This window comes from Vigna unguiculata, chromosome 4, assembly GCF_004118075.2.
Source record: "Vigna unguiculata cultivar IT97K-499-35 chromosome 4, ASM411807v1, whole genome shotgun sequence".
NCBI lineage: Eukaryota > Viridiplantae > Streptophyta > Magnoliopsida > Fabales > Fabaceae > Vigna > Vigna unguiculata.
Genome location: NC_040282.1, coordinates 36464723 through 36488761, shown reverse-complemented (window position 1 = coordinate 36488761; position 24039 = coordinate 36464723). Strand labels below are relative to the sequence as shown.

At 29.2% G+C, this 24039-nt stretch overlaps 5 protein-coding genes across 6 annotated transcripts; 2 read left to right on the top strand and 3 right to left on the bottom strand.

Moving 5' to 3' along the window:
• Window positions 1–1633: 1633 nt before the first annotated feature.
• Window positions 1634–4148, top strand: LOC114180998 (beta-carotene hydroxylase 2, chloroplastic-like). Its single transcript, XM_028067305.1, has 7 exons — window positions 1634–2129; window positions 2360–2419; window positions 2552–2623; window positions 2945–3079; window positions 3270–3395; window positions 3672–3728; window positions 3905–4148. The coding sequence occupies exons 1-7, from the start codon at window positions 1743–1745 to the stop codon at window positions 3986–3988; spliced, it is 921 nt and encodes a 306-aa protein (XP_027923106.1). The 5' UTR covers window positions 1634–1742; the 3' UTR covers window positions 3989–4148.
• A 3114-nt stretch (window positions 4149–7262) lies between these two features.
• Window positions 7263–10744, top strand: LOC114181138 (probable polygalacturonase). The gene is made up of 6 exons (XM_028067495.1): window positions 7263–7452; window positions 8166–8498; window positions 9152–9272; window positions 9350–9524; window positions 9610–9680; window positions 9787–10744. The coding sequence occupies exons 1-6, from the start codon at window positions 7351–7353 to the stop codon at window positions 10485–10487; spliced, it is 1503 nt and encodes a 500-aa protein (XP_027923296.1). The 5' UTR covers window positions 7263–7350; the 3' UTR covers window positions 10488–10744.
• On the bottom strand, window positions 10736–11467 carry LOC114181139 (probable serine/threonine-protein kinase At1g01540). 2 transcript variants are annotated; one of them, XM_028067497.1, is made up of 3 exons: window positions 11354–11467; window positions 11053–11259; window positions 10736–10821 (listed from the first exon to the last, which is right to left on the bottom strand). In XM_028067497.1, exons 1-3 carry the CDS (start codon window positions 11399–11401, stop codon window positions 10759–10761), a joined length of 318 nt encoding a protein of 105 aa, XP_027923298.1. In that variant the 5' UTR covers window positions 11402–11467; the 3' UTR covers window positions 10736–10758. The 2 variants fall into 2 exon arrangements, with proteins under 2 accessions (XP_027923298.1, XP_027923297.1); XM_028067496.1 differs by having other exon boundaries at window positions 10750–10845.
• A 737-nt stretch (window positions 11468–12204) lies between these two features.
• On the bottom strand, window positions 12205–13587 carry LOC114180854 (probable receptor-like protein kinase At5g18500). The gene is made up of 3 exons (XM_028067146.1): window positions 13049–13587; window positions 12342–12446; window positions 12205–12250 (listed from the first exon to the last, which is right to left on the bottom strand). The coding sequence occupies exons 1-3, from the start codon at window positions 13585–13587 to the stop codon at window positions 12205–12207; spliced, it is 690 nt and encodes a 229-aa protein (XP_027922947.1).
• Window positions 13588–15329: 1742 nt separating this feature from the next.
• LOC114181657 (glutaminyl-peptide cyclotransferase-like) lies at window positions 15330–23219 on the bottom strand. Its single transcript, XM_028068168.1, has 11 exons — window positions 23033–23219; window positions 21442–21498; window positions 19277–19312; window positions 19121–19185; window positions 18952–19015; window positions 18320–18437; window positions 18114–18211; window positions 16929–16999; window positions 16751–16781; window positions 16527–16581; window positions 15330–15589 (listed from the first exon to the last, which is right to left on the bottom strand). Exons 1-11 carry the CDS (start codon window positions 23210–23212, stop codon window positions 15456–15458), a joined length of 909 nt encoding a protein of 302 aa, XP_027923969.1. The 5' UTR covers window positions 23213–23219; the 3' UTR covers window positions 15330–15455.
• Window positions 23220–24039: the final 820 nt, after the last annotated feature.

The window sequence follows — 24039 nt, the reverse complement described above, 5'->3', positions numbered from 1 at the left end:
ACTCATCTAAATAATTTTAGATTACTTTCAATATAAAGGACAATTTGGTAATCTTATTTTTCTTTTGATTAAACTTAAATTTTAATCTATCACATCAATCAAATCACTTAGTGGCTCTCAAACTTTTCTTCTAAATTCACTCATTTTCACCTCTAAATATATGTTCACTTTGGAAGATTGATTTGAGAGAGTTAGATGATGAAGTTTATATTGTTCACTTTTAGGGATTATGAATTCAGAGATGAAAGTGAATGAATTTAAAAATAATGTTTGTGAAAATTTGTGAGTAATTTGATGCATGTGATAAATTAAAAAGTAAGTTTAATGAAAAAAAAGACAAGATTACCAATTTGTCCTTGATTTTAATAGTAATTTAAATTTATAATTAGATAAGTTGGATTTATTTTAGAAAAAATATTAAAATGAATAAATTAAAATATCATATTTTAGTAAAAAAATATTTATAAAAAAATTTAATTATTATCATAATTAAATTGACAAATAACTGAGGATATAGATATAATATGGATGATATCTCCTCAAATCATTGCATAGGAGAGATGATGAAAAATAGAATAATCTTTCTCTTACTTCTTTTTTGTCTCTCCCTGAAACTTGCTTTAATTGAACAACTATTAAGATTTTAAAAAGAACACAAACTTCATCTTCTAATCCACTTAAATTCATTGTCTCTTTTTTTCTTACATCAAATTTCTCAAGTAAAAAACTTTAACTATTATATAATTTGATTGGAAATCCAACTTATTAAAAATAATAGTTATTATAGTTTTAAAGAAAATTATCATTACAAACTAATAACCTTACTTTGTATAGTACGGTACGCTGTTCTATAGTTATTTGAACGTGTAAAGATGTTTTTTTTTCTTTTATGAAAATTATTATAAAAGTTAATAAAACTATCGTGGTTATTATTACAGTAATAATTAAATATTTATTATATAAATGTAACATGTTATACTTAAATAGCAGTAATTAAAATTAAGAAAATGAATTATATTCTTATTTTTTTCTAAAGAATCATAAACAACCACATTTAAAAATAAGTAAAAGAAATGAATAGTTAAAAATAGGATTAAATATGTATTTGATCTCGAAGTGAATTTTGGAATTAGTCTCTTTTCAAAATTTTATACTAATTTAGTCCTTCATCATGTGTGGATTTAGTCCTATTTACCAAATTTTGTTAAGTTTATTTTGACATTTTAAACGCATTTTATAATAATATTTGAGTTAACATTGAAACGAAAATGTGTCAAACGGTGTAAACAATTTAAGTACCATCATAAAATGTGCTTGAAACGTCATATAAACTTAATAAAATTGAGTTATTAAATTATCATATTTTGAAATATAAAAGACTAAATTAATCAAAAAAAATTTTAAAAATTAATTCTAAATTTTACTTAAAATTAAGAGATGAAAACATATTTCATGATTATAAATAAAAATATTTATTTAGTGAATTAAGGTTTAAAAAAATGAAAAATTATCCATTGGTTGTGTCAGCACGTTTCACCAATATTTTTCTCTGTTTTCTACAGTGTCCCCACACAACAAAACAACGAAAGAGAAAAAATGTGGACTCTGTGCATCGCCTTTTAAAACCTTCACTTCAAACCTTTCCTCTTCACACACAACACAAATACCTCTCTCAATCTCTCTTTCTCTTTCTCTCACAGACACACACACTCACACACTCCTCAATCCTTCACACTTCAACCATGGCGGTAGGACTCTCCGCCGCCATAACCTTGAAGCCCTTCCTCCGCCACCACCACCCTCACTTTCCCAAAGCAATCCCAGCCACACTCCCTTTCTCTCCCTTGAGAATTTCCCACCACACAACCTTCCTGAACACCCAAAAGTTGTCACCTTTCACCGTCTGTGTCCTCACGCAGGACCCCAAACAAAGCACCCACATGGAAATTGAGGACCAGGAGCAGCCATCACCTTCTCCTCCACAAGTCTTGTCGCCAAAGTTGGCGGCGAAATTGGCCAGAAAAGAGTCTGAGAGGTCCACCTACCTCGTCGCTGCTGTCATGTCCAGCCTCGGGGTCACATCCATGGCAGTGTTTGCTGTTTATTACAGATTCGCGTGGCAAATGGAGGTAAAATTTGACCCCTTTTCTAACTCTTCTTCCCAAGGTTTCAAAAATGGTTGCATGTTCCATGTGATCCCGATGTTGCAAAAAATTACAGACAAACGAGATAAATGTGATTCTGTTGCTGTCTGTTTTGAACTTTTCGTTTCTGTGTCTTTGACATTGGTGTCATGCATGATTGTTGATTTGCATGTGAAGATAATTTGGTTGTGAAATTGGGTTTGGTTTTTGTGTAGGGTGGAGAAGTGCCTTGGTCTGAAATGTTTGGCACATTTGCTCTGTCTGTGGGTGCTGCTGTAAGTAGTCCTCTTCACTGATTATGATTTCAATTTTCAATTCAGTCAGTTTTTTTATGATTTGGGGAATCATTGGGTATGTTTTTTGAGAATTTTGATCAGAGAATTCAACTGGGTATGTCTGATTTTCAGGTGGGTATGGAGTTTTGGGCTAGATGGGCTCATAAAGCTCTCTGGCATGCTTCCTTGTGGCACATGCATGAGGTATGCTTTCAGTTCTTTCATCTTCTTTCCTCTGCATCATGTTTCTTCTTCACTGTTTAACTCAATTTATTCAAGTACTTTGTTTAGTTAATTCTGGTCCTCATATTCAAGTGAGTTTATTTCTCAGTATTTACATTTTGGCAGACCAATTTCCATAAAAAATGAACATTCTGAACACACTTTTTTTACTAATTGTTTGCACCACAAAGTGTCAAATGATTCGGTTTTTTGGTGAATCCTTGTGATGTCTCAGCAACCAATGACCAGAAACTACAAGATCTGTTCAACACAAACTAACAATTTTTTTTACTTCAATTGCAGTCCCACCATCGACCAAGAGAAGGACCCTTCGAACTGAACGATGTATTTGCCATAATCAATGCTGTCCCTGCCATCGCTCTCCTTTCCTACGGTTTCTTTCACAAGGGACTCATCCCTGGTCTTTGCTTCGGTGCGGTGAGTGAATTCTCAAAAATTCAAACCAAATAGATTAATCTTTTTGTTATATCTTAATGAAGAGTTTGGTTGGGGGTGAAATTCCTAATTAACAGTTTCACAGGAAAAGGGTTTTCATTAAACAATGATTACTGCAGAGACTTTGTTGTCAAATGAACACTTTTACTGAGATACCTTCAACTATGAACAGGGTCTTGGAATTACTGTCTTTGGGATGGCCTACATGTTTGTCCACGATGGCTTGGTTCATAAGAGATTCCCTGTGGGCCCCATTGCCAACGTGCCCTATTTCAGAAGAGTGGCTTCTGCTCACCAAGTAATTATCATCATCATTAGGATAACATTATGCACAAAAAATCATTTCTTTTTTATTATTATAATAAGTGTTCTCACTTTCTAATGCATATTTAACGTCACACTAATCAGTATTATACTAATAATAGCATTCTGAATAATACAGTATATTACTCTTATACAATTCATGTTATGGTCAAATTTTACACTGAAAACCCATATTTTCTATTATTTTTATCTGTGTTCAGTTCATTTTCATGTTCTGATACCCGTGATGTTGTTCTTGTCTTTATCTCAGCTTCACCATTCAGAAAAATTTGATGGCGTACCGTATGGGCTGTTTATGGGACCAAAGGTATGCTGCATTTTGTTTCTTCTTCTTGTTCATGTCTGTTTATATATTCATTTGAATTTATATTTCAGGTTTTAGTTTTTGATTCTTCTTGGAATTACTAATATTTGTTGAATACCTCAAACTTTGATCATTATTTTTTCATTAATGTGACTGAAAATGTTAAATATGGCATGCAGGAAGTGGAAGAAGTGGGAGGGCTAGAAGAGCTGGAGAAGGAGATAAGTAGGAGAGCAAGATTATACAAAAACAGTTCATCATAGAAGCTAGTCACAAATCCTTAGCTGTTTCAAAGAATCACCAATGTAAAGCAGAAATGTGAAATAAATTGATGAAATATTTTTTGCTTGCATATATATGAAATCCTTTACTTCAAAGATAAACATGAAATAACAGTAATAAAGAAAAGGTGGTGGTGGCAAACATTTCTGCAAATAGTTTCTTATTTTGAGGTTTATTCTGTGTGTGGTGAAGTTCAAAAGATGATGACTATAAAAGGTGGTGGTGGTGTAAGAAATAATTGGTGCCTAAAATTTTGACTTTGGTTTTGGCCCTGCCCCTATATTTCATTTGGTCACAGTTGCTTAGTCCTTTTCTGTGGGGCATTGAGCTATGCATGCCACTCATTTGGGGTTTAGCACCATTAATTACAGATACCTGAAAGGGTAGGGTAGGGTAAGGATATTACTTGACTCATTGGTACACAATCTGAACGTGGATAACACTCACTGATTAGGATTTTTCTTTTTGCATAAAATGTTAACATCTGAGAAAATTACTTCTGAAGATCTCTCATTTGCTTTGGTTATCTGAGATGTGGTCATAGACAGCGAAGGTTTAGGTATGTTAACATATTCTTAAAAAGAAAAAGCAAATACTAAACTTTGCTATGTCTCAATTCTTTGGTTAATAGAGACTTTAAATTTTTTTGTTTTAAATCTCAAAACTTTGTCATAGATATTACAAGCTTTAATTTTTTTTATAATTAATTGAAGCTTAACTTAAGTGTTTTTAATAAACATTTTTTATGATTTTTTTTTATGTTTGGATTTTTTAAGAAAATGGAAATAATAAATGGCTGGTTCTAAAGTAAATAAATTGTTGAAAAATTTTCTGTAAATTTTAAGAATTAAATGAAATACTATATAATATTTCGTGTTTATTTTTTTCCTTTTCTGTAAAATATTCTTATAAAATTAAAATGAAGATGAAATGAAGGAAGATATGTGTAATAAGAGAAATAAAATTTATGGAGGCAAAATTAAAGTTCAAGGTATAATGCTCGAGAAGTCGCTTAAGCGACGAGTCCCCGTTTTGAGCGAGATGCAGTCTCGCTTAGGCGAGGAGGGCTCGCCTAAGCGAGATCTTGTAGGAAGCCATTGTTTCTACTCCTCGAGTTCTCGCCTAAGCGAGGAGAGTCCGCCTAAGCGAGAGAAACCTCCCGCCTGAGCGAGCACCTTCAGCCTGGGTGAGAGTTGAACGAGGATGCATCCTTGTTCTGTTATCTTCTGTGCTATTGGATGTATGTTACATGTATAGTTGGATTATTGTATTAAAGCATGTCCTGAATGATTAAGCATGAGTGTTGTGGTTCATGGGTGATGAATGATGAGTTTAGTGTGATCCTTGGAATGTGTTTTAAATGAGATGGTTGATATTAAAGTGACATGGTATTGGCATGAGATGAAATTCCACATTTATGGTTTGAGAATAATGGGTTGGTATGGATTCACTGGGAATATGAAAGAGGTGGATTATAAAGAGCTGGTATGTGATATATATATATATATATATATATATATATATATATATATATATATATATATATATGATAAATCTTTCTTGATTGATTGAGTTTGATTGGTCTGTGTCAGTGTGTAATTCCATGAGCCTCTAGGTGAGACCTCATGGTGGTGCTTCAGTGGTCGGGACATAATTCCATGACTCTTGTTAGTGGGAGTTCATGGTGGTGCCCCATCTATATAATTTGGTAAAAATTCAAGGTAAGGTTGCATCCTGACACCCTAAGGAGTCAGTTAGTCTCACATAGAGCAGACTGACTCTTGTGGTGAGAGTAGCAGGAGGCCTGAAACTCATAAAGGGCTAACCTTGTGTGTGGGGGATTGAGACATTGCAATACTTGTAACACATAGCTCGGGGGTGAGCAGATACATCCACCACAGGTACAAGCATCCGCTGAATCCGACTAAATTATACATATCCGGATGAGTCAAGTCGAGTCTTAGTGTATTCATTTGGAAGTCATAACATGCTTGGATGATGTGTATATATTTGACTGTGAAAGTATATCTGATTGCATGATAAAATTTCGTTTGGCTCTAGCTTACCCTTCTGTATGTTTGTTGTGTGTTTCATCTGTGTGGTTCTCTCTTTTGCGATGATCATCAACTTGTTGATGTGAGCAGATGCGAGGAACACCCGGGATCAACAGGGAGGTGACGGTTCCGCTGCTTAGTTATTGGACAGGCTTCTGTTTTTGAACTCTTTATTTTAGGACTATGGTCCATGTACTAGTCTATCTTTTAAATTACCATTAGTTTACTGTTGAATATTGTACCTAGTTTGTTTTTGGCATCGTGGTGTGCCTCGGTTAACTGTAAGGAATTATATTTAAATTCCAAGACTACGCTGCTATATTATTTTACTGTGACGCTTCCTTTAATTATGTTTATTAATTAAATGGGGTGTTACACCTAGCCCGTCATGGTTGTCGGGCTTGCTAGGTACGTATGGGGTTGAGTCTAGAGTGTGAGGTTGAGTGAGAAGAATTTTAATTCCATGTTTTTTTAGGGTATTTAAATTTATTTTAATTTAGCTAATTGAAATATTTCAACAAAATAGATGCATTTTAAATGTTTTTTAATTTCTCTATCAAAACAAAATATTTCATTATAAAAAAAATCTAAATTCTTAAAAAAATAAATTACTTCATTAAAATATTCCATCCAAACACACCATAACGTTTTTTGAAATCAACAAACACAAACCAGTGACACCATGAAACAAAATATCCAAACACATAATATATATTATAGCTAACATGCATTTTTTCGAATGATACACATAAAAATGATGGACACTAAGATTCTTTGTAATGATTTCATCATTGTTATTTCTTTTTTGGACGCAAGAGTATAGTAATGCTTCTTCCTAAAGTTTAGCCTTTTTGAATAATGTAACTTACAAATCATAATTATGCCATATCATATCATGTGCTACGTTCTTAATTATTAGAGTCGTGCAATGTTCCAAGAGCAAGAACTTTCTGAAAGAACTGTCAACAATGGAGCAAAATTTCTACAAGTGATCCTAACTATCATGATAGGTGCATAAGTAACTGTTCAAGATCTTCCCAGAAAGGAAAAAGGGTTTTTAAAAATGGCAAGACATCATGGTACATTCCCATACACGTTAACATCTTTTGCTGTAACTGCCATCACATGTGACCATACTGTGGTTTCCTAACACGTAACTACACTTCTTATATTCTATAATGTGGCATTGAATCTCACCACGATCCTCAGATTCCCCGTTAATCTCTCCTCAGATACATCATCATCACCTACAATCTCTTCTCCACTAATTCTAATCATTTTCTTTAAATATGACCCCTTTGTCTTCTGTGCCAATAAAGATATCAAACAGAAGCAAACCTCACAGTCACACTCAAACTATGAAGCTGTGTCCAGAATTCAGTGACTCCTATGTAATTGTTATTTTCTGTGTGTGCATTGAGCTTTTCTGATATACAAACAATGTTTTGTTCTGAACTTTCGTAGTGTATTTTAGTGTTTTGATCATTTTGGTTCCTGTGTTTGCATGTTCATGGACCCCTCTTCTTCCTTTGCTTTATTCTTTTGTATATAAAGATTACTTTTCAAGGCTTTAAACAGCGGTTAGAGTTCTCTCGTGAACTGATAGTAGTCATGGAAACCTCCAAAACTAAGTTAGTGTGATCTCAATTTATCAGTTCCAAGTGTGACTCTAAGTTCACGTTGGACAAAAATAAGAAAATTGAGCACATATTAGGTAAAAGACTCATAAAATTACTGTCTTAAAGTTTTGGGTCAAAGATGTTATCAATTTCTTATTTATAAGTTGGACTTAGGTTTCACTAGTATTGTCATTCCAGTGATTCTCTCTTGAAAGACTCATAAATGGTATTAGAGTATGGTTAGTCCTAGTGATTGTATCGAAAGTTTTCTTGACACTGGTTTTAGACAAATATAAACTCATTACCTTAAGATTTTATGTTGAAGGTGATGTCAATCCTTTGTATGTGAGTTGGACTCATATTTTACTGGTGTTGTCATTCCGGTGATCCTCCTCTTTCAACGGACCTATCAGAATTTGAAACCTTAAAATAATGAATTAAGGTTTAGTAAACTGGTGTTTGAGTTATCTGGTTTTATTGTGCAGGTTGTTGGGGTGATCTTCACAGTTTTGTTGGTGGGATTACAAGGAGTGAGGATTGTTGAATGCAAAGTAGGCAATGAACTGGATTGCCTTGAGTACCCTGCTATCAGCTGCAGAAAACACAGTGCATTTTTGAGTGATTTTGGTGGTGTTGGAGATGGAAAAACATCTAACACCAAGGCCTTTCAAAATGCAATTAGCAACCTCAGTCATTATGCATCTGATGGTGGAGCTCTACTTGTTGTGCCACCAGGGACATGGCTAACCGGAAGCTTCAATCTCACAAGCCATTTCACCCTTTTTCTCCACAAAGAAGCTACCATCCTTGCATCTCAGGTATTTTATTCATTCTCCCCTCTTCTTTTTCTGAATCAAAAAATTTTCTTCGTCTTTCTTTTTCTTTTTAGTTATCAGAATATTTAACGGTTTCATGTTATAGCATGTGGTCAATCATGTAATTAATGAGATGCGAAACAGGTTACAGAATTGTATTTTTGTATAACTAAAAAATACATAATATGATCTCGTTTCTGCACGCACATGTGCACCCTATTTTATAGTGTAAAAATACACTAATCAAAGATATTATTGGAGATTCCATATCACTAGAGATAAGACAAGTTTACATCATGTAAGTAGATAAAATTTCATCTTACAAGCTGGTTTTGCAGGATTGGATTAAATTTAAAGTCCAATTCCTAAGATAATAAGTCTGTTCTAACGAAATTTATTGTTTGTTGAGTCTATTGTGCTTTTTGGGCCATAGACCATCCATCAATGTCTAGTCTCATATTCAATATGTATATGTCTGGGCCAGAAAAGGTGTCATTTTCTTTCTGATAGCAGTTGTTATTTGTTACCGTTCATTATTGGAATTTGGCCACCTAATATCATTTCACTTACTTTTCACCTTTTCTCCTAACAATGAATTATTGGCGCATTAGTTAAAGCTACATTTGACATCATAATCTATGGTTTTTTATTGACAGGATGAATCAGAGTGGCCAACACTTCCTGTTCTACCATCATATGGCAGAGGAAGAGATGCTCCTGATGGAAGGTTTAGTAGTCTCATTTTTGGAACTAACCTCACCGATGTAGTAATCACTGGTAAACAACTATTACAGTTTGTTAAGGTCATTTGTCATTGAAAATCACTTTTCATGTCACTTTTTTTTGTTGATAAGGTTACAATGGGACAATTGATGGACAAGGATTTTACTGGTGGGACAAGTTCCACAAGGGTGAATTAAAACTCACCAGGCCTTACACTATTGAGATTATGTTCTCTAATCACATCCAGATATCAAATCTTACTTTGATCAATTCTCCATCTTGGTTTGTCCATCCAATTTACAGCAGGTGTGACAATGATTTTCATTTGTATTGATGCTTTAATCTTAATGCACAATATTTTCTGTTGTTCTTATCACCCATGTCTCTACAGTGACATCATAATTCAAGGACTGACCATTCTTGCTCCTGTTGACTCTCCTAACACAGATGGAATAAATCCAGGTGATTATAAACAGAAGATGAACAAATAAAAAGGAAAAAGGTTTAAGAGAATATAAACGATACGATATCATGTTAAGAAGTGAATTTTAAGTTATCGTTTTTGCAGATTCTTGTACCAACACAAGGATTGAAGATTGCTATATTGTCTCTGGTGATGATTGTATAGCAATAAAAAGTGGGTGGGATGAGTATGGAATAAAATTTGGAATGCCAAGCCAACACATAATAATCAGAAGGCTTGAATGTGTATCCCCAGATAGTGCTATGATTGCTTTAGGCAGTGAAATGTCTGGTGGAATCCAAGATGTCAGAGCTGAAGACCTTAAAGCTATCAACACTGAATCAGCAGTTAGAATAAAAACTGCAGTTGGAAGAGGTGCATATGTGAAAGACATATTTGTTAAAGGAATGAACTTGAATACCATGAAGTATGTGTTTTGGATGACAGGTTCTTATGGCTCACACCCTGACCCTGATTTTGATCCCAAAGCACTTCCCAACATTACTGGAATAAACTACAGAGATGTCTTTGCAGATAATGTAACATATTCTGCAAGACTTGACGGAATTGCTAATGATCCTTTCACAGGAATCTGCATTTCTAATGTCACTATCCATAGTGGTGACAAGAAATTGCAATGGAATTGCACTGATGTTGAGGGTGTCACAAGCAATGTGTATCCTAAGCCTTGTGAATTGCTGCCAGAGAAGAAAGAAAAAGTTGAGTGTCCTTATCCAGATGACAAAGTTCCCATCGAAAGTGTTCAGCTGAAGACTTGTTCCTTCAAAAGTTTCTCATTCTTTTAAGAGAATGATATAGTCATTCATATGGGAGTTTTTGAGAAATGAAATCAAATCGATCTTATAGAATAAGTGGTATGTTTTCCTTATTACCCAAATGATATTTTTAGGTTTGGAATATCCTGATATCAATATAGTGGAAAATTCAAGTGTATTGGCTCATACAAACTGAAAAATCCATGTTGTGATAAGAAGAATACTAAATTACATAGGAACAGTACTGTTGTTTTGTTGCCATTTTCTGATGGTAATTGCTGCTGTTACATCTTGGTATCATCTATTTTTTCTGATTCTCTGGAGAGTGAATGCGTTCTAAAGTCTTCATGGAAATTTGTCGTTCCTTCAATAAATGAGGAAGAGGGAACTAAAAATCAGGTCTAAGTTAAATATGGTTTTGGTTACAGAACATATTTAGTCTCTAGAAAAGTTTTACTGATTTTTAATCCTTTCAATTGATCAAATGAAATGATTTCAGTCTCTAATTACAAATGTTTTAGGCATAACTTTGTTAGATTTAAGGACTAAAATGAATGAAAGTAGGAACTAAAAAAGAACAGATAATGGTTATTACCTCAAAGAGAAGAATGTTGGTTTCAAGCATGCAAACAACATCTCTCATCTTGAGTCTAGGATTCATTTCAGGATCTACACATCTAAGAGCAACCAAAGCAACCTGTTTAAGTGCCTTGGAAGAAAGCATTTTAAGCAATTTTGGATCTGTTGCATTCTCAATCTTCCCATTGGAAATCATTGATTTGAACCAGTCCACTATATGAGTCTGCAATTTGAAGTCATGTTAGATTCATTATCTGAAAGAAAAGTTAGCAGAAATGAAAACCAGCAACTGATGAATCCAATATGGGTAGTTGTACCTGTGTTTGACTGTGGTATGAAGGGATTTTTCCTGATACAATCTCCATAATAAGTAATCCAAAATCATAAATGTCATTACCCTCAGTTAAGTTACTACTTGAATGACAATCTGAATCTTCACAACTAGAGCTAGTAAAAATAAAAACGAATTTGAAAGTTTATTGTTAGTTGAACTAAATAAGAATTCTCTCTATATGATCATTCAATGTTGTCACCAATGGTAAATTTAGTAGTTTTTAATAACCATGTAATGTAAGAAAATTATACAGACAAAACAGAGAAATTAACATCATAAAGTATTGTATGATAAGAAATGGCTTTCCATGTGTATTGTATGAAATATTTAACGAAGTTTGTTAGAAGTCTTACATTGACTAGTAATAAGACCAGTTTAGGGCATTAAAGTAGATGTAAATCTCACCTTACAAGTCGATTTTGTAAGATTGAGTTAGACTTAAAAGTCCACTTCTTAATAAAGTTAATTAATTTGATAATTTTGTAAGGGAGGACAACTGACCCCAATGCTTCCACTTCCAGTATAATGTGACTCCTTTTGGAACTGAGAACCTCAACAAGGCCAAAATCAGATATTTTTGGATTCCATTTGTGGTCCAGCAAAATATTGCTAGCTTTTATGCTGCCATGGAGAATCTTTGGTTTAACTTCATCATGAAGGTATGCCAGTCTGCATAAATAATTTGCCTTTAGATACTAAAATAACAATTTTTTTTTATAGATAAAGTTGTAATGAATACAAAGACATCTAATCTCACCCTTTTGACACACCATGGATTATGTTCTTTCTTATATCCCATGTTAGAGGGCTGATTTGTGCAGGAAATTCATGAAGTCAATGATGCAGACTTTCATGTTCTACATATTCAGATACTGTCATCCTGACAGAGGAAAAAACATTTAAATATTCAGAAGGATGGATAGAACTTGATATATTAAACCTTTTAGCTTTAGAAATTGAGTAGTATATACCTGTAAGCACCCTCTGCACAATATCCAAATAATTTGACTAGGTTAGTGTGCTTTGCTAGTCCAATTGCTTCCATTTGGGATGCAAAAAGTTCATCTGATTGGTGACTATGAATCAGGTAAAAGGTTCAAGTCATAATTCACATGTTTGCATCAAACTCAATGGAGACATATTTTTCATCATTAGAGTGTGATTATTCATTCTATTTGATCAAGTGGTGTGAGCAAACAACAAACTCGAACAAAATATGCAGAACAAAATATAGAAGGAAGTTACTTCATACTTTTTTCAAGAAATATGCAGAAGTTTTTCTTGATGGTTCTAATTAGATTAAGCTTATAAAACCCATTTCTGTCTTCACTAAATTCCATAAATTTAGCAAAGCAATAGTGAATGCATTCAGGAAAGCAGGTTACAAACAAGATTTAAGCATCATGTTAAAAATTTATTGTAAGTTGTTACTAAGAAATCCTATTTGACAACCACATAGCTCATTGAAATAGCATCTATGCTTACTAGCAATACCTCAATTTGGACCATGTATCCATATTCGACGTTTATCCGTCTCCGATATTTCACTCATACTTTTCAATAAGTACCTAATCTATCAGCATATCATATTATCATATATGTGTTGTATCCGTGCATCATATATTACTCCGTAAACACGGAAAAATTGTACTAAATAGGAATTTAAACAAGAATATACCTGTTACATACTAGTCTCTTCACTGCAACTTGTCTATTACTTGGTAACAAGCCAAGATAAACAATCCCATTATCTCCACTTCCAACTTCATTATCTTTAGCAAATCCATTAGTAGCATCCTCTATCTCCTTAAGGCTAAAGTTCCACCCCTTACTCTTATCATTGAACGTGGAACATAACTTACCTTTTGATCCCAAACCTTCCAAATACCAATCATTTGAATTTTGACCACGTATCAACAAATCGTGATTGTAATAACCTGATGACAACTTTTCAAAGTTCATACTGTGTTCTGAGACATTCCCTGATGCTGATAGCAACCTCTTGTCAAGAGAGGATGAGCTAAAATCACCACTGTGGTGCTTGCAAGCTATTGATTTAGGTAAAGAAAAAGGTTTGTATGGTTTTTTACGAGGATAATACATGAAGCAAAAGCACAAGATGATGCACGTCACAACAATGAATGCTGATACTGAAACTACCACAAGCAAAGCCCATAATGGTATGCTAGAGAATGGTGTTGATAATGAGACCTTCATTTCTGTGATGATGGCTTCGAAGAGAAAGATTATTGTGTTTGATGTGGAACAATTTAGAATGTTGGAAATTGAAGCTTCGTTATAGGTTTTGAAAATTTTATTTTTTATCAAATGTTTCTGGTACTATAACAAACCAGCCACGAGGATATTTGAATATAGTTTTCTGCTAACGTTTATGATGTCTGTTAGTTTTCTGTGATTTATTTTTAAGTTGCTTGTTTATTATAAATAAAGTATTTTAAATAAAACAAAAAGGGATCTAAATGGTGTGTAATATTGTAAAAATGGTTTTGTTTAAAGTAATAAAAGACTTTAATAAGCATGTTTGTTTAAATAAAGAAAAACAGTTTTAATAAACACATTAACATTTTAATTTTTTTCAAAAAAAATTTCATTTTCACTTTAATGTATTAAACTCACCCAATTCAGTTTAATTAAGATTTTGTTTCTATGTGATTTTGAATTTTATGTTTAGAGTTTAATGATGATATAATGTAAGAAAATTATATTCGCAATCAATTAAAATTATCTATTAGTATGTAGAAAAAACTATTTGTCGGTATAACATTTAAGTTCATAATATTTAAAAGTTCATTTAGAGGTTAGAACAAAGGTAATTAAGATAGTACATGAAAAATAATTGTTTACTCATTTTTTTAATGAGGAAATATCGAAAAATGAGACATGAATTAAATCTATATAAAAGATTCCTATCATCTTTAATTCATAACTTTATGAGTCTTAATACTTAAATTTCTCCTTTTTATCCTTATATGAGATTTAAACACTTCAATTCCAATAAGTTATATACATATCTCTATTTCATTTAATTTGTTTTTCTTTCCTTTTAAAAAAATCCAATTATTTTTCTTTTTCTATTCATGTTTTTCTAAACAAGATTATTCAAACATGTTATCCATTCCATTTAATTTATTAAATCAATTAATAATAGTCAAGGCTAATTGATTTTGTTGTTGTTGTTTATCTAGGTTGCCGAAAAGTTAATATAATTGGGCTTGGCCCAATTTGTTTCATTTAGCTAATTGGCACACCTCAAATCTTTATTAGTAATTTATCCTTCATAAGGTTTCTAATAATTATTCCTCCTACTGATTAATTTGTAAAGTTAAAACTTTTATCTTTCATTTATTGTTGTATTTTTTTTTTTTCGCAATTAAATCATCTTTTACATATTAAAATTATTATTTTATTATAGATTAAGTTAAACTCTTAAAATTATTCAATTTCACTTAAATGATGTAAACTAATTTTTTCAAGTAAAGAATAAACTTAAACCTACAAACTTAATTATTAATATTATTCCATGTACGATGTACAACAAAACAGAGTATTATACGGTGTAAGTACTAAGTTACTTAAGATATAATTATGAGATCTTAAACTTTGCTTATAACTTTAATCATCATATAGATGAAGCTATAAGAATGGTGAGAAATTAAAATAATTATTAAGAAATAAACTTTTGTATTTACAAAAGGAAAAATAATAAAATATCAAATACATTTTTTTCTTACAAATTATTTTAACGATTGTCGTTCCTAAACTAATATATTTTAGGAAAGTCATATAAAGAAAACGAAAATGATATTATAATTCCGGAAAATCTGTTGTTACATGATACACACCCTACACGTGTTATAGTACTAAGTGTATATTTAATTTAGGACAAAACAAAATTTTTAAGAATAAATTCATAACGATAAAACGTATTTAATCAATAATAAATAAAAGATAAACGTACAAATTTATTGAATGTCAAAATATCTTGGTTCTTACATTATTCTAAACCCAATATTAAGATTAAAAAAGGTCCTGAACCAAGTGATTTGACTTAAGCACATATTTTGTTATTGATTTTGAGGTCCTTGTGGTGGAATATAAGGGTCAGGCAAACAAAGTTGCTCAATGGTTCCTTCATCAATTGGTGTCTTTATAGGACTAACCTTTATCTCGTACAGCTTTGGCCACAATTTTCCGGTCACTGCAAGAACAAAAACATATATTAACAAAAATTAGGACAAAATTAAACAAAAATTTCGAATATAAAAATCAAATTGAATATAAAATATTGATTCTGACACGCAATACATTATTAAATTAACACGTGAATTAAAAAAAAAAAAAATAATAATAAAATTACAAAATAACATATGATAGTCACTATTCAGAACCATTAATAATGATTTAAATGGTATTAGTAAAAAAAGATCTAATTGAACAAAATTGACGAAAATTATGATATATTTGAACACAAACAAAATTAGGACTGATTTGACAAAACTTGATAAAAATTGGGATCAAAAATGTATTTTAACCTTAAAGTTATATTAATATAAAGTTCTGTAAAGTATAAGATTGGTTAATTTACCTAAAGAGATTAATTTCTTTTTTTATATTACCAATCTTGATTCGCTTTTAAAAAAAATACATATATGGATTAAGTCGTGTTTTATGTGCAAGACTTTATTTTGAAGTTGTTAATGCTATTGGAGATTTCAATATTAAAAACACTGAAGTCGTATTTAGCATTGACGACTTCAATATAAACTTCAAAATGAAGTTGTACACACCAAACACGACTTAATCCATATTCATAATTTTTTTAAAAGGTAGACCCAAATTGATAATATAAAAAAAAAATTAATTAGTAAATTAACTTACAAGATTATTAATATTTTAAGCATATAACAAAAATTTTGAACTCTTGTTACAAATAAAACTCAAGCAATTTTCACTTTTTTTTCAAAGATAAAAATTTGTAAATCTAGTATAAGTCAAGTTAATAAAATTACATTTTTATTGAAAAGTAAAATATTTGTAATAACTAAAAATATTTGCTTTTAGGTAAGTAACATTATGTTATTATATTATGAAAATTCCAAATCGGTAATTTAATAATTAGGAGATTTAGAACTTACCAAATATACGCTTCTGCTCATCATCCCATGCTATCCCATTCAAAATATCACCCTCCTTAAAAATGAAAGATATGCATATAAGTGCAATACCAACTTTAATGAATATTTTTTATTGCAAAAATGAAATTATAGTAACATTTTGTTTTCATATTTTAATATCATAGCAACATATTGAAAGCGATATATACAATAATCTATTAATATCAAAAGAATAAAGTCCTTACATTGATCTCTCCAGCATCTACAAGTTCCTTCCTGCGTGTGATAGACCAAATGTAACTTTAAGCAATTTGAATAAAGAAATTTTCTGTTTTTTTCTACTTGAATAAATGATTTTGTTCAACTATTTATTCCTAAAATACTCATTTTATATTTAAATGGCACTGAAAAAGAACACAGTACTTTAAATTTTGGAGGAGAATCCATCCAAGAATGCTGCCATCATTGGGAGATATTCTCACGATGCAATCGGTCTACACAAAGAAAATGTCAATTACAAATAAAACTATTTCACAATTAGTTAATTTAAAAAAGAAGAAAGAATTGATGGAAAAAATTTGTTGATAGTCACTAAAATTCACGATAAATCAAAATTATTGACGATTTATTGACAATTAAAAATTCATCAGTTATCCATTAATAAATATTAAGATTTACTTTTTTTTCTTTCCTCTTTTTTCTCTTTTTTCCTCCTCCTTTATCGTCCTCTTTGTCAGTGTATAATGTTATCACCTTTTGTTGTACCTTTTCTCCTCCTCTTTCTTGTTCTTCCACCTTTTCTCCTCCTCCTTTTTCATATTCATCTCTATTATTGTTATTGTTACCGTTGCCATCAACGATTACTATATTCTTGTCTTCTTCCTTCTTCTCTTTTTTCTCACCCATCACCAATTTATTTATGACAAATATTTTGTCAAATTTGACCAAAAAAATAGACACTTACTTTACCAACGGATTTACTGAAATAATTATTGATGAATTAAAAAAATATAATTACAATTTTTTTAAAAAAAAGTTGAATTATTAATGAATTTACTAACAATTATTATAAAGAAATCAATTATCAACAGATTTATCAAAGAATTTTAAAAAAATATAATATCAATGAATTTGAAAAAAAATAAATTACTTTCAAATTTATTGATGTAATTTATCATGGCATTGTCAAAACCTAAATTGAGAACTCAGATGCTTTATTTGCTGATGGAGTAATAAACATTATAAATTAGCGACGAATCCATTACTAATGAATATTTTTGTCGTTAAAAAATATAATTTATCGATGGATTTTACTGACGAATCCATTAACAACAAATATTTTTGTCAATAATTAAAATTCTAAAATTCATTGATAAAATTTATCAATAAACTATATTTTACTAATTTTTTTTCTGTTGATAAAATTTATCAATAAAATCTATTTTATCAGCAATTTTTTCATCACTAAAAGTGCATCGGTAAAGTAACATTTTATTGGAGCATCTCAAGTTTTCAAATTTTGATTTATTTCTTTAGCTGATAAAAAATCACAAACAAAACGAAGTAAAAAATAATCTTAAAATTATAATCAAACAGACAAAGACATACCGGTAAAACATTTGCCCAAACTTCACCATTTATGTATTCCAATTCATTGAGATTGTATACTTGATGACCCTTATAGTAGATAACATGTTTTGATTCAGCTGCAACAAATAAGGCAATGCAAATTCCATGAAACACAAAAAGAAATGAATATGCATACATAAATAGTGAGAGAAAAAGAAAATGGAACTTCATTTGGATAAACAAACCTTTAAATGTTTGAGGATTAAGTTGATACAACGTTGAACTCCCATCACTTCCAAAAATCACTTTTCCATCAGTTGCCAGACCCCAACCATCATTCATATCATGATCAAATCTTCCAATCTATACAAATTTTAAATCAAGGTGTTTGAGATTTGGCTAGCCATGTCAAATTAAAAAATATATATTCTTTAACATATTTAACAAATATTTTATATTCATACCGGGTAAAATAGTCATACAAAAGTAAACTTTTGTATTTGTAAAAAAAATAAGCTAAAAATTGTAAAAGATAATATCAAATGAGTGTAAAAAAATTTTACGTATCAAAAATATTATTATAAAAAAATATAATAAATGTTGCATGTGAAACACTACGGGAATTATATACAGTAGAATGTTAGAAATTCAAATGAGTTGACAGTTTTGTATTCCATAGAAATAAAAAAGTTAACTACAAGATTTACAAACATTAAACCTTAAAATTTTATATTTAATATTTTATATTTAATGTGGTGTCAAATCTTTTATATATACAAACAATTCATACTTTAGAGATAGTCAATTTATCTAATCTATTCCAATGAAAAAAAATGAACATAGAAAACATTTATCGATGAGATTTAAAGCGACAAACTTGGTTTAAATTTTGAGGGCTATATATGAGACCATCTCTCCGCAACCAAGTTACTTGATACAACCTACATAAAGTGCATTGGAGAAGTGTATTAGAATACACCTGTTCTTGAGGATTTTAGAGAGCAACATAATGGAAAACAAAATGCAACATAATTATGTTTTAACACCTGTTGTTGAGGAGAGTTAAACCTTCCCCAAATAAGGATTCATCCATCTTATGAATATTTTCAACCTGCAATGTGCCACAAATTATTACAAAATTTACAACATTCACACTGGATTTAACTGCATAACTTACAAAAATAAATAAATATAATTGGTACCTTCACAGTAAGAAGAGCAACTTTACGAACAGATGACTGAAACAACGAATCATTCAAAGGTTAAATGCAGTTTTAATTACACTTACAGGAAAACAACTATTAATTACAAACAAAAATTAAATAACGGCTGTCTCTTTATCTCAAAAGAAAAAATATTTTTTTAAATAATTACCATTTTAAATTTTAAAACATGACTTTAGACTTATTTAATGCATATAAAATTTGTTTTGTTTTATTAAGTTTATTTAACGGAAAATTAGGGTTTATCATTAAACTCACCAAGATGATGCTTTAAGCTCTGTTCTCGTGAGTGGATGGATAATCAGAGTCGTTAATTTGTGAAGATGAATTGTAAAAAGGTCATATGTTCCTTTGAAAAGATACGTGCAAATTATCCAAAATGGATTTGTCAAACACCATACAAAACTCATCCTTTTAATATGAAAAAGTTTGAAAGAATAAACAAATTTTTTACTACCATAACCTGTTATTAAAATACCAAACATATAATTTAAATATATATATATATATATATATATATATATATATATATATATATATATATATATTAATAACCTATTAACTGATCACTAACCTATAACATATGTTATAAGTTAACCATGAACTATATTATATATATTAATAATCAATTACGTAACCGGTGATTAAACTATAACATATGTTATAAGTTCATAATTAACTTATAACATATATTATAGGTTAGTGATCATTTAATAGGTTATTAATATATATATATATATATATATATATATATATAATATAAAATTAATTTTTAATAAATAAATAACATATATAATAATTATTAATAATAATACTTGTATATAATATAAAAGTATATATTATAATTAATAATTATAATATCTATATATATATAATAAATATATGTATAAGTTATAATTAAATATGATATATATATATATATATATATTATATATATATATATAATAATGAATAATAAAAATAATATATAGTAATTAATAATTATTATTATTGTAAAAATGACAGTGATAATATTCTTTTTATTAATTTGTATTAAATAATAGTTTTTAGATTTTAAATTTTTAATTAATTCTAAAAATAATTTCATATACTTTTATCATGAAGAGTATTTTAATAATATTTAAATTTTATTTATTATAATTTTTTATTTTATCTATCACATCATTTAAATTATTTATTAATTTTCACAAAATTTATCTTTAAATTCACTCATTTTATCTTTTAAATTCACAACGAAAAATACATATATATTCATGTACTCAAATTCACACACAATTATTTTCACTTTCTTTTTTTCAAATTCATGTACGATACACACCGTTAAAACTCGAAGTGAAATTAAATCCTTGGTCAATGAATTTATCCTTTTAAATTCTCATTTGAAATCTTTTATTTTATTATTTTGTTTTTAATTTATGCAGTCGTTTTCATTACAAAAGTCAATAGATAATATCTTAATTTATTAGTTCAAATTTTAACGCGTCACATCATTTTTAACATCTTTTTCTAATTTTTATTTTAATGTAAAATTTTTATAACATACAATGATTAATATTTAATTTGATTAAAGACAAAAAAATGTTTTTAAAATAAAAGATATCTAGTTTTGTTATTATTCCAGACTTACCACATTAATTTTTAAAATTTACGTATTTAATATATTCTAATTTATGATAATAAGTGTGACTCCTAAAAATAAAAATGTCCTAATTAGATTATTGCGGTGAAATAATCAGAATCAGCATTTTTAACCATTGAATTTACTTTATACATTTTAACTTTTGTTTATAACTATTATTGTTGAAACATGAATTGAGTTATGGTTTCTACATACAACAAAAATTTCACATCTTCCATCATAAATCTTTTTTAAAATACTCATACATTATTTCAGAAGGAAAATTCAATCTAAGAGTAAATTGATGTGTACTTTTTGAAATAAAAAAATAAAATGGAGATAAATTGTTAAAAAAAATAATCTACTGGTTTATACTTACAAACATTTTGTTTTATAATTTTTTAACATACTATTTTAAATATTTTAAAATCTTTATTGTAAATATTAAAAAGGATTAAACTAATATAAGTAAGAAGTAAAAATTATTAAATGATGAAAAGACAAGAATGAATTAAAGAATGTTTACCTGTCCATAAAGTCCAGTTGACTCAAATAAGGTGTTATTTCCATAATAAAGAAGGCCCTGAAATCAATAGCAACAATCAAATAATGGTCCAAATCAACATTTTGGCATTTCATAATTAATAATAACATAATTACTCTCTCCACAACATAAGGCCAAATATTCACTCAATTACTTCAAAGGGTGTCAAATAGTTCAACCTATGAGAGATTGTCAAGAAAATATTTTTTTTTTCTCTTTTTTTTACGTCAAGTTATTAAGACTAGTTTTGAAAAGAAATTTGGATAAGATTAAATAAAGTTTTCGCTTTAAAAATGCTACGAACTTAATGGAAATACTCATTAAACATATACACAATAAAAACTTTCTATTTATCAACCCAACTTATTCTGACTTAGGTTCTTTGGTTTAAGAAAAAATAGAAGATAAAAAAAAGTTTGTTTAATTTGAAAAATAAATAAATATATTTGTAAGATTTAAGAAATTTTAAGTATTTTTTTGTTAACTTTTTATTTTATTGAGTAGTTATAATTTTTTTTCAACTAGTCTTGGTTTTTTTTTCATATTTGGGTGATGGAATTATTATGTTGACACATTATGTTACTTATTTGTCTCAATGAAAATAAAATGGGAGTATTTGTGATTAATATATATGAGATGATATTGTTATTAATGTAAAATAATAATTTTGTGTTTGGATGAATGATTTCGATAATTCTAAGAAATTGAAATACATAGTATTTAAATTATTCATAATTGAATTTAATTTTTGACTGACTCGACTCGATCTTGGACTCCGGTCGACTTGGCTCAACCTTTGATCTCAGGTGACTCGGCTTAACCTTCGATTTTGATAGACTTGACTCAACTTTTAATTCGTATCCGACTCGACTCAATTTCTGACCTGGTTCGACTCAATTCAACCTTTAATCGGATCCGACTCAACTCAATTTAAATATCAAATTCGACCTGACCCGACTCGATCTCTAACTCAGCCCGACACATAGTATTTCTTTTGTATTTTTGTTTTATATTAACCACAACAGATCATATTTGTTTAACTTGTAAAACAAATATAATTGTCGTTACATCGCCTGGTTAATAAGAAAAATCGAAAAACGGAATGCGTTTTTCGTCTCATTCAACAGACAAACTTTTTGTAACTGAAACTTTCTATACTAAATAAAGAATAATTTTGTCTTTTTCTGAAGTCTTTACTGTTTTCTCTCTTAGTGTTGTTTTTCTTAAATAAAATAGATTAGTTTTGAAAATTGGTCTAGAGAGGAAATATTAATTGTTTTCCTTTAAAAAGGTCAATGAAAATATTCATGAAAAGCAAAACTTTCTAAGAAATAAAAACATAAAAGTTAATAGAAAAATGAACAACATAATTGTCTAAGTTTTTATATTCATTCCTCACTATAACATACTTTGTTTTAAAGACATAATCTTCATGTGTCTTGAAATCCTGGGTTATATCATGTGAAGATAATTTCAGTGACAATAGTTATTTTTGCTTGTTGTAGTAAAGTAGATTTTGGGTTTTGTGTGTGAAAGATGCAAAGAAGAAAAGAGAGAAGAGAAATTGGATGACCTGGGTGAAGGCTTGTGGATCGTGAGGGAAGACATTGACGATGGTGAAGTTGGCATAGGAAATTGGGTGTTGCAACGCGCAGCATCTGTTCGACGAAATGACTGAAAAGATAAGGAAGAGAGAGAGAAGGAGAGAAGCAGCCATGGAAGGAGTGAAAGAAAGAGTGAAAGAGGAACGCATTTAAGGAGTTACGTGACAGGTGCTAATACTATTATACTGTCTTATACACCTCACAAGGGTAAACTGTCGGCGTTTCTTCTTACACGTGGGTACGCACGTTTTTTTTTTTTCTGTCTATTTATTATATTAATTTATTCGATTAAAAAATATTCATGTTTTATTTTTATATTGTTAATAAAATATTTTATGATTAATTTTATATATTATTATTATTATTAATTTTAATTTAATGTTATTAATATCATATTTTAAATTATATATATATATATATATATATATATATATATATATATATTATAAAAAATATTTAAAAAATTAAAATATAAATTTTAATATTGTATTTAGAAAAATAATTAAAAACTTGATTAAAAGAATTTAATTTTAAATATTATTTTTGAAATATTCAAAATTGGTAGTTACATCATATATGTTTTACTAAATTTTAATTATTTTTTATATTTCAGTATTTTATTTAAGAAACTATTGTGTGTATTATTTGTTTATATGATAATAGTATCTTGATATTTTTGGTATGCTTATATGTTAAATGTTTCAAAGGTGCACTAATGTTTTTCGAAATTCTATTGATATTTTTGGGTAAAATCATGTGAAATTTTTAATAATATGATTATTAGTAATAGGGTATTTTTCATCTATGCATAAATACATATAAATATTAGATATTATACGTATTCGATATGACACGAATTTAATACATATATTTTTGATATAATGATTAGTTCTATTTTAAAAAAGATAGAATACGATACATAAATATGTCCATTTTATATATATTTTTTTAAATATTTGAAATTGTTTTTGTGTGG